Source organism: Crassostrea angulata, chromosome 1 (genome assembly GCF_025612915.1).
Source record: "Crassostrea angulata isolate pt1a10 chromosome 1, ASM2561291v2, whole genome shotgun sequence".
Classification (NCBI taxonomy): Eukaryota; Metazoa; Mollusca; class Bivalvia; order Ostreida; family Ostreidae; genus Magallana; species Magallana angulata.
Window position 1 is genome coordinate 8,431,523 of NC_069111.1, and position 8,973 is coordinate 8,440,495.

General features: G+C 33.3%; 1 protein-coding gene and 1 long non-coding RNA gene across 2 annotated transcripts; both read right to left on the reverse strand.

Moving 5' to 3' along the window:
• Positions 1-294: 294 nt before the first annotated feature.
• On the reverse strand, positions 295-2,857 carry LOC128170174 (uncharacterized). The gene is made up of 3 exons (XR_008241702.1): positions 1,865-2,857; positions 971-1,145; positions 295-505 (listed from the first exon to the last, which is right to left on the reverse strand). It is a non-coding gene; the product is annotated as an uncharacterized LOC128170174 (long non-coding RNA).
• A 432-nt stretch (positions 2,858-3,289) lies between these two features.
• Positions 3,290-5,926, reverse strand: LOC128163607 (M-phase inducer phosphatase-like). Its single transcript, XM_052827240.1, has 8 exons — positions 5,690-5,926; positions 5,273-5,330; positions 4,984-5,109; positions 4,672-4,851; positions 4,314-4,559; positions 4,051-4,181; positions 3,804-3,921; positions 3,290-3,688 (listed from the first exon to the last, which is right to left on the reverse strand). Exons 2-8 carry the CDS (start codon positions 5,327-5,329, stop codon positions 3,554-3,556), a joined length of 993 nt encoding a protein of 330 aa, XP_052683200.1. The 5' UTR covers position 5,330; positions 5,690-5,926; the 3' UTR covers positions 3,290-3,553.
• Between the last annotated feature and the right edge of the window lie 3,047 nt (positions 5,927-8,973).

The window sequence follows — 8,973 nt, forward strand, 5'->3', positions numbered from 1 at the left end:
GTTGTTGTGGCAACATCTTTCTGGCAATATTGCCGCAATCTCATTTGCATACGAAAAACGCTACTGCAGCAACATTGCCGCAATGTATTGCCAGAAAGGTGTTGTCGCAACAATATGTTGCGGCAAAACTTTTGCGGCAACATCTTTCTGGCAATATTGCCGCAATCTCATTTGCATACGAAAAACGCTACTGCAGCAACATTGCCGCAATGTGTTGCCAGAATGTTGCTGCAGTATTGCTGCAATAATGCCAGAATGTGTTGCCAGAAGGTCAATATTTTGGTAAGGGAGAGAAAATTCAATTTTTTTTGGCTATTTTGTATTATAATTATAAATTAGGATGTAGACATTAGATTAAATGTCACAATAATTGTTCTCCTTCTCTTGGTGCATGGTGTTTGAGGCTTAGAGGTTGGTTGTTGTCAAATACTCATGCATCTTTCTCAGTCTCTCCAAGTCCTCTTCAATTAACAATGCAGGCAGTTAATTCCTGTATCATGCAAATCTGTGAATTAAAAAGGATAAAATGTATACAAAAAGACAACAAATGTGAAATAAAGTCAAATATAGTCATATTTTGGGACTAAACTTCATATTCACCTACAGAAAACATGTACTGATTTATGTATACATGTATGTACCCTGTTGTATTCATATAAATCTGATATGAGTTACATGCAAATACATGTAAAGATGATGATTTTGGTTTAGCAAAGCAATTCACATCCAGGTGACATTAAACTCTTAATAATTCAGTAATTGAGACTAATCAGGTTTGTCGATTGAGAGCACAGTAAATGTAATAATACTTCCCTAATTGAAATTTTCAGTTAATGTTAAAATATTTAGTCTTAAAGCATATAAATGCTCTGTTATAAATTGTTTGTGAAATACCATGATAATTTAAAAATTGTCTCTTCAACTGAAAATACCCAACCTTCAGTGAAAAAAAAAAGAAATAGAATCACACCTTATGCAAACAAAAGAACCTCTCAATTTCACTTCTGATCTTGGTATGCATGTTTGAATAAATTTCTCCTTGGCTGCAGTTTGTAGGCCTCATGAAATATGGCTTGGGGAGAATTAGGTATCAAGCACAGCAAGTGTCACCCAGCAGAACATTCCATGTTCTCCTTCTTCCAAATCTTTTAATAAATAATTTTTAAAATGTATTGAAAATACAAAACAACAGATTTTTTTAAATCATAAAGATATATACTTAAACATGTCAGAAATGCATTTATTAGCAATGTAAAATACATGTACATTTGAAATAGATACACTTCAAAAAACATGTGCATCATGATTGGGATCTGCCCAGTGGAAAGAAATAAATAAGGTCAAATTTAAATATCACTAATTTAATTAAATCAATATAACTATATGGGGTTTTTAAAAATTAAATGCTTCAAAAATTTAAAATGCAGTTATTCTTTAAAAAAGTGATTTAAAAAAGGAAGATATAATATAAAATACATGTACATAAAAATCATACCAATATTGCTCTAATCAGATATAATTTTAGTATCTTTACATTGCTTGACTGTGCATAACATTTATTTAGACTATAGACGTTTCAGAAATAATTTTGATCCACCACTTGCATTTTGTCAAAAGGGAGATAAATCTTAATATGCAGTAACAACATTGAAAAAAATTATGCTAACATGTTCACTCAATATTTATTTATCAAGGAGCTGATAATTCCTTTCTCATTAATGTTTTAAAAATTCAAGGAAACAATTGTACAATGTTTTTGTACTTATAGTACCCATTTCACTAATAATTTTGGAAATTTTTGTTAAATGTCTTATGTGACAACAACAATAAAATCAATGTGAAGGTCAAATGAAGAAAAAAGTACCTTTTACTGCTGTCAACAATGCAGCCTCCTCCAATGAAGGGATCCTTCAACATAGGGGGTATGAACCATGTGCAAAATCCTTCTTCCATAATTATATCACACAGATACTGCAACTTTTCAGGTCAAGCCAGTTGTCTTTCCGTATCTTAAAGCTGACATGAACTCATAAAAGTGTCTGGTCGCCATATTAGTTTTGATCGCTCCTCTACTACCACTGGGGTATATATACCGGTCGAGAAAGTTACGGTCGGTTGCTTTCCGATCGAGGCATTCAGGTTACACGGACTTCTAAATGCATGAACTACATATTGTAGTAAAATCGTTGTAGTAAATAATAAAGGAAACAGCAGTCAATAAAATACAAAAAAAACCCATGTATATTTATTCTTTGAAAGAATTTCCAAGGTATCCGTACTATTTTGCACGAATAGTGCTGCCTTACTTCACATGCACATCGAACACGTATGTCGTTCATACAGAGTGCATAACGTCTGCATCTTTTTGAAAACCCCGGCGGCACTGCATCTAACACAGTAGATGAATGATAGTAAATCCAAGAAAGTAACAAGTTGAACGTAAAATCGTTTCCATCGGTTTCTACAAAAAAAAAATCCATGCGATTATTGACAATGCTCGATCTGCCACAGTGTGTGATTGCACATGTGCAATGTTATAACATACACAGGAAAACGGTCTACTATTATCGAGGATTTTTGAAGTATCTGTGTCTGGATTTCAGTTTGTCTTGTTTCGTCGCTCATTGGATATTCCTTGCCAGTGCAGAGGTTGTCATATTATTTTTGTTCAAAACGCGTTTCTACACGTCTTTTCGTCCAAGGTAACGTGTTCGGGTGAATGAAATACCTGAATGCGGTGAAGCATGAATAGTGCTTTCGGCCTTATATAGGGGGTGTGTAGCGATGAGCAGAACAATAGAAATCGACAACGAATATGGCGGTAGTCGGAGATAAAAGGGAAATAATGCGTATTTATGAATTCATGTCAGCTTTAATCATATGTAAGATTTTTTAAACTTTAAAATTTCTGACAAATGCTTATTATACCAATTTTTGAGTTGAAGTGGCAAAATAATTACACTGGCGGCCATATTTAATCACTGTGTTAAATCTTAACCAAGGTACTGGGGGTGGATTAAAGTTAACACAGAGTTAACACATGGTTAAACTCTAACACACTTTTGAAAAACGTTTAACCATGTGGTTAACTTTAACACCGAGTTTAACACAGAGTTAACACGGTGTTAGAGTTAACCACCTTTCGAAAAACCGGGCCCTGGTCAGGTACTTGTGAAGAGCATGTTTACAAATGATTTACATGTATATTACATAATATTTGATATTGGTCATTTGACCAGAGATTTTATTCCTCACTACCCGAAACAGAAGTCTTTTTAAATGAATGAATAAATATTTATTGGTGTCGATAAACTTAAACAATCGTTGTTGAAATAATATCACAGACTACAGAGCACTATACATCTAAGGTAACAATAACAACAGTTAACAAAAGTAAATAAACAACAAGCAATTAACGGTAATCATCAACACAAAAATTTGGTTGAAATGTCACAAAATGTGCAAGAGAATTTGTCTGTAAATGTTCATTTGGATGCTGGATTTCAAAAAGTCCGGGGATTTCCTTCCTCATCGAAACACTGGGTATGTGGACTTAGAATCTAAGGGAGTTCCGAGCGAATTTCTTGGCTCCTGCTGTCATGGATTTAGATTTCTTTCGGAAAAACTTCAGATCGTTGGTGTGATCTTTGTCCAGCATTGGTTTGTAGCTCTGAGGTTGACACAAAGTCTATAGAAGAAATACCAAAATGAATGTCAAATAATACTTCAGACAACCATCAATTAACCGTTCGTTTGTTTTTGTCTGTTCCAATACACGTAGACTGTTATCATCGCCTATTTACCTTGTTTGTGGCGTAAAACTCCTTGTACCCTTGATATAGGAGGTAGATTTCAGGGAAGTTGAGCAAAGGGTAGTTTTCTTTATTCAGGTCCCTATCTCTGTTTCTGAGGAATCTACACCTGGATGACAGAAAACGCTAGTTTAGTCAACATATTCGTTTATCGACATCGATAGATAAGTATTATGACAAGTGTATAACTGATAGTGAGGTACAATTATGTATCACAAAGCTGGATTGTTTAACTTACTTCTTTGGGCCTCGCTCTGACGAGAACTCGCAGTGAAAAATTAAAATGTGCCGCTTTGTGTTGTCCTGATCTTTGTTGCGTGAATAGAGTAATTCTAGAATTCCTTCCTCTGTGTAAATATTTTCAGCACCCTGCAAAAATTATTTGATGTTGATATATATTCACTATGATCTGTACAGGATGCAAAATGTATATACATTTCATTGATCATAATATATAATTTCTGAATTCTCTTTAACATGTAAAGGTCCACGTCTAGTTACCTGAATGTGCCCTCCGTCAAACTCGTACGGATATCGACAGTCGATGATGCGGTAACTGCCGATGCTCTCCGAATATTTGCCTCCGATTAGATCAGCCAGTGTTTCTGGGGAGATTATGTTAAGGTCATTGTGATTCCCGGGAATTATTGGTAAACCGAGTTTTTTCTGTCCGTCCCCGGTAATCCCGTCGTTCTGTAGTACAGCTTCCATGGCCTGGGTTATGCTCGTCAAACCATCGTGTTCTTTCTATAATAAAATCAGACATACTGTTAAAATACGACATACTTCATAATGACAAAAGTTCAACATACACAATTCCTTTTTTCCATCTATTTGGTAGGGATGGGGTGTAAAGTACCTTAGGCAGACTGGAGAAGGACTGGTTATCCGTTAGTTTATTTCGTTTGTTTGTTTGTTCAGGGGAACTCTCCAAAATGTCCAAAGTTCTTTTACAGGAGAAGAACGAACGTCTGCTCTCAAAGGTAGAGAATCTTCTTAACTGGGTTTTTTCACCGTCATTTCTGTTGTCCTTGAAAATCTATATTGAAAAAAAAACAATACAAAATTAAAAACTTGACAATAAAAATCTTTGTAATTTTTTTTCTCGTTATATTTAGCTGCTTGACTAATCCACACTATTAAGAAAACGCGGGAATTGAGTGTACTTTACCTCCCGGTTGATGCACCGCGGCGTCCGTCTACTCCCGGGGGTGGGGAGTTTGTTTGGAGTGATTACGGTCGATAGGTCTTCATCTGCAGAGTCAAAGCGAAGTGACAGCATCAGCTGTTTGGTGAGCTGTGAGAGAAAGCATCCGACATCAAAATAAAGAAATTAAAATAAAAAAAATAAAGGCACGAAAAATCCAGTTTCCAAGCGCTTTTCAATTTTTAATTGAATTTATCATTTACAATTGTATTTCATAAATCCCGTCAGATAATGCGATATTTAAGAAATTTACCGGTGACATTGTGCCGCTATTTTCCAAAGTTGTTTTAGGAGAAGTCCACAAATGCATTCTGAAAATTGATTCATACTCTTATTAAAATTGCAATGATGTATTAAGATTTTATGTCATTAATATTATTTTTATCTTGAACATACTTATTAGTGCAGAACAAATTTACAGAAAAAAATATACATTTATCAGAAAATTAAAATCACCATGGCATATTTCTTATATTTTAATACACGTTTATTATGAATTATTACAGTAATTAATACTTGCATTTTTTTTTATATTTTAATATACATTTATAATTAACTATTACAGTAATTAATACTTGCATATTTTTTACATTTTAATATACATTTATAATGAACTATTACAGTAATTAATACTAAAACAGAGATGATATAATTAGTCTTGGGAACTTACATGATAAAATTTTGGTCCAACGTTGTATGCTGTAAAGAAGATAATTGATTATGTTTCTGAATTTGAATATCCGTATTATTTATACTGTAGTAACTAACTCATCGTCAATTCAGAACTCTAGATGAAAAGTGTTCACCCATCGCTGTGTGTGATTCTTGTCGAGTTCACCGCTAATTCGCCGACAGAGTGAAAACTGAACGCCAATTATCACACGTTAATTAATGTTTGTGAATAATTATTTATCGGCGTCATTGATAGTGGACGAAAACGATCACTTTACTCGCGGGGTGTCTTAACAAAATCGATTAAATGATTGGTTTTGAATGATTCATGATGTTAAGAAAGTTTACCTTAATATTTAATTTTTAAACCAGAATTATAATTACGCAAAATAAACAGTTTTATTTAAAATCAAAATTTTAACTGTACATGAAAATACATGTTGCTCTCTTTAAGATATTTAGATTGCTTTTTTTATCGTTAATGTATATGACAGTTTTATCAGAGTGACGTGGTGTAGAAATGCATAGTGGTTTAGCAAATAAAAATATATTACATTCTATTGAATAAATAAAAACATTTGATCAAATTGACCGATAAGCCTATCTCTACAGTAAAACTTCATTGATTACGTATTTACAAATTGTCTATCTATGTGCACATATATCTACTTAGTGTAACCCGAAATTGAAACTGTTAAGGAAGAAATAATTCGTTTCGCACTGGTAAAAAATTCTGTTTTCAGCCTTGCGCGAGAGTTACCGTTTTAATCTTAATATGCTATAAACTATAAGTACAGAACTTATCGAGCTATTTTCCCGCACCCATTACCCCCCCCCCCCCCCCCCCTTCCCCCTAGAGCTGTGAGATTTGGGAATGGCCATGGGGACGCATTTTATTTAAGGAATAAGGAATCATTCTTTGAGTATTAAGAGGTGATAATTTTGGTCGGGGCGTGATCAAATCCAAAAAAGCCCGAAGGGCTTTATGATAGATTTGATCACGCCCCGACCGAAATTATCACCTCATAATATTCAAAGAATGATTCCTTATTACTTATATTTATGTAATCTAAGCCATTGTACGATTAAATATTTAAATATAAATAAGCAAACCCCGCTGGCGCCTCAATTTGGCGACATTTGAAGTTTTGGATTATATAGTACAAAATCGATACGTAGCGTTATCACAGGCAAAGACACTGGAAAATGTAAATATTTTGGAATCACTTCCAAAAAGTTCCGTTTGTATGAACGTACAAACACTTTTAAATTAGTTCTATAGACACACGAGGAACTATCTAATGGACGAATGCCGAATCATTATGAAGTTATGAAGCTTCTTATTAAAGAGAAAACTTTCGAGTATTCAGTAAATTAAAATTGGATTTAGTAAGCAGTAAAGTTTCTGTAAGTTTATGATATAGATATTTTGTATGTGCAACTCGATTTTTTAAAAAAAATTACGTTAGTATTTAGAATTAAGGTGGAATAACACGCCTGTAAAAATCACTTAAATTAAAAGTATTTTTTTAATTATGAAAAATAAAATGATAAATAGACTGTGCATATGTCAAATAAGCGAACATTTTGCAGTTTGGGGTTAAAAAATTAAATATCTAAAAAATTCAATTCACTAAGTAACAAAAAAAAACCCCACACACTTCAGAGACACTTTATATACGCGGCTATGGAGTAAGTTACACATTACCGTCAAGAAAATCGTTTTAATAAAACGTAATATGTCGTTTCGATCAGAGGTCAGCCATGTTGTGATGATGTGTTATTCCACCTTAACTTTAAAAATATTATCAAAATCACTTCATAGATTTATAGAACAAGATGGAGTTATTAAATCGGATAGCTAAAAGATTATGATATTATTAATGAAATAACATCAGAAGGGTAACGGATGGAAATAAAGAAGCGGAGAAGTCAGTAAATCTCCGGTAATGACTACAATCGTTATCAATAAATCGTTAAGAAAAAGTGTATGAGAGAGAGAGAGAGAGAGAGAGAGAGAGAGAGAGAGAGAGAGAGAGAGAGATTATCTAAATATTTCATGTCGATATATTGAAGTGAAGAATATCGTTAGATTTTCGTCCTCTATTAGCAGGTACTCCATGACATCATTTACTTCCATTTGTCCAGAACATAACAAAAAAGCGTGGCTGTATCTAAAATTGAATTATATAATTATGATAAATGAATAGTACATTAATAAATGAATACTGTTATTTCAAAAATAAAAAAAGAAATCATGAAATAGGTAAACACAATAATGAATTTAATTTTGATATTTAAATAACTGCACGTAGCAAACCATGTGTTTGAAGAACGTTTTAAAGAACCTATAATTGTGTTTATGTGTATAGGCATTCTGTTCAATGTTAATATTTGAATATAAACGATGACGTGAACTACGGACCCAAGTAAATTGTCAAAAATAAATTTCGGAATTTTTATTTCATTATGCATTTACTTAATCTTTGATATACGTAGCATTAAAAAATACCCTCTCCATCAAATAAAAAACAATCAAAGGGGAGATATACATCACTACTTATGGTAGGGGTACACTGTTACACTACATTCAACCCCCGTAAACTTTTAGCCCCGTCCTACTTTTGAAAGCCTTCAGAATACACACGCGCAATAAGGTGCATTTATCTCCTTCGTCTGGTCAGTATGTTATTTCTGATCGTAAAGTTTTTTCTTATTGGTGAGATTTTTGTGATAAACATTGACACGTAATATGTAAACGACTCTTGTCCGATCTGCTTAATTCCTTCTATACATATCCTCTATTGCACTAAAGCCAGTTCATTTAAGGCCAGTTCATTTAAGGCCAGTCCATTTTTTGCACAATTTTTAAAAAGGTATCATCCGGACTCTTTCATGGCTGATGCAATACTAAATACAAAATCTTCGTAGACTTTCTATTGTTGGTTGTGTATTGAAGCCTAAAGCAGTGGTGGTGGTGGGGGTTCAAAATAGATAATCTGGACATTTTTCATAATGAGCACAAAGGTATTTATGATTATCGAAATATCGAGCGGAAAGTGGTGGGTGCAAAAACTCAAGACAAAGTATTTTTTGTAATCAAGCTGTGTCACATTTTGCACTCACATTTGCACTTATACATTTGAAAAAAAATATCAAAGTCATGCATGATAAATTTTTCTATAGTTCAATGTTTAAAAAGGGGACGCCGACATGTTTAAATCGAGATATCCTTTGGTAACCATTTACATGGATTTTCAATAAAAATTGTATGTTTATTAA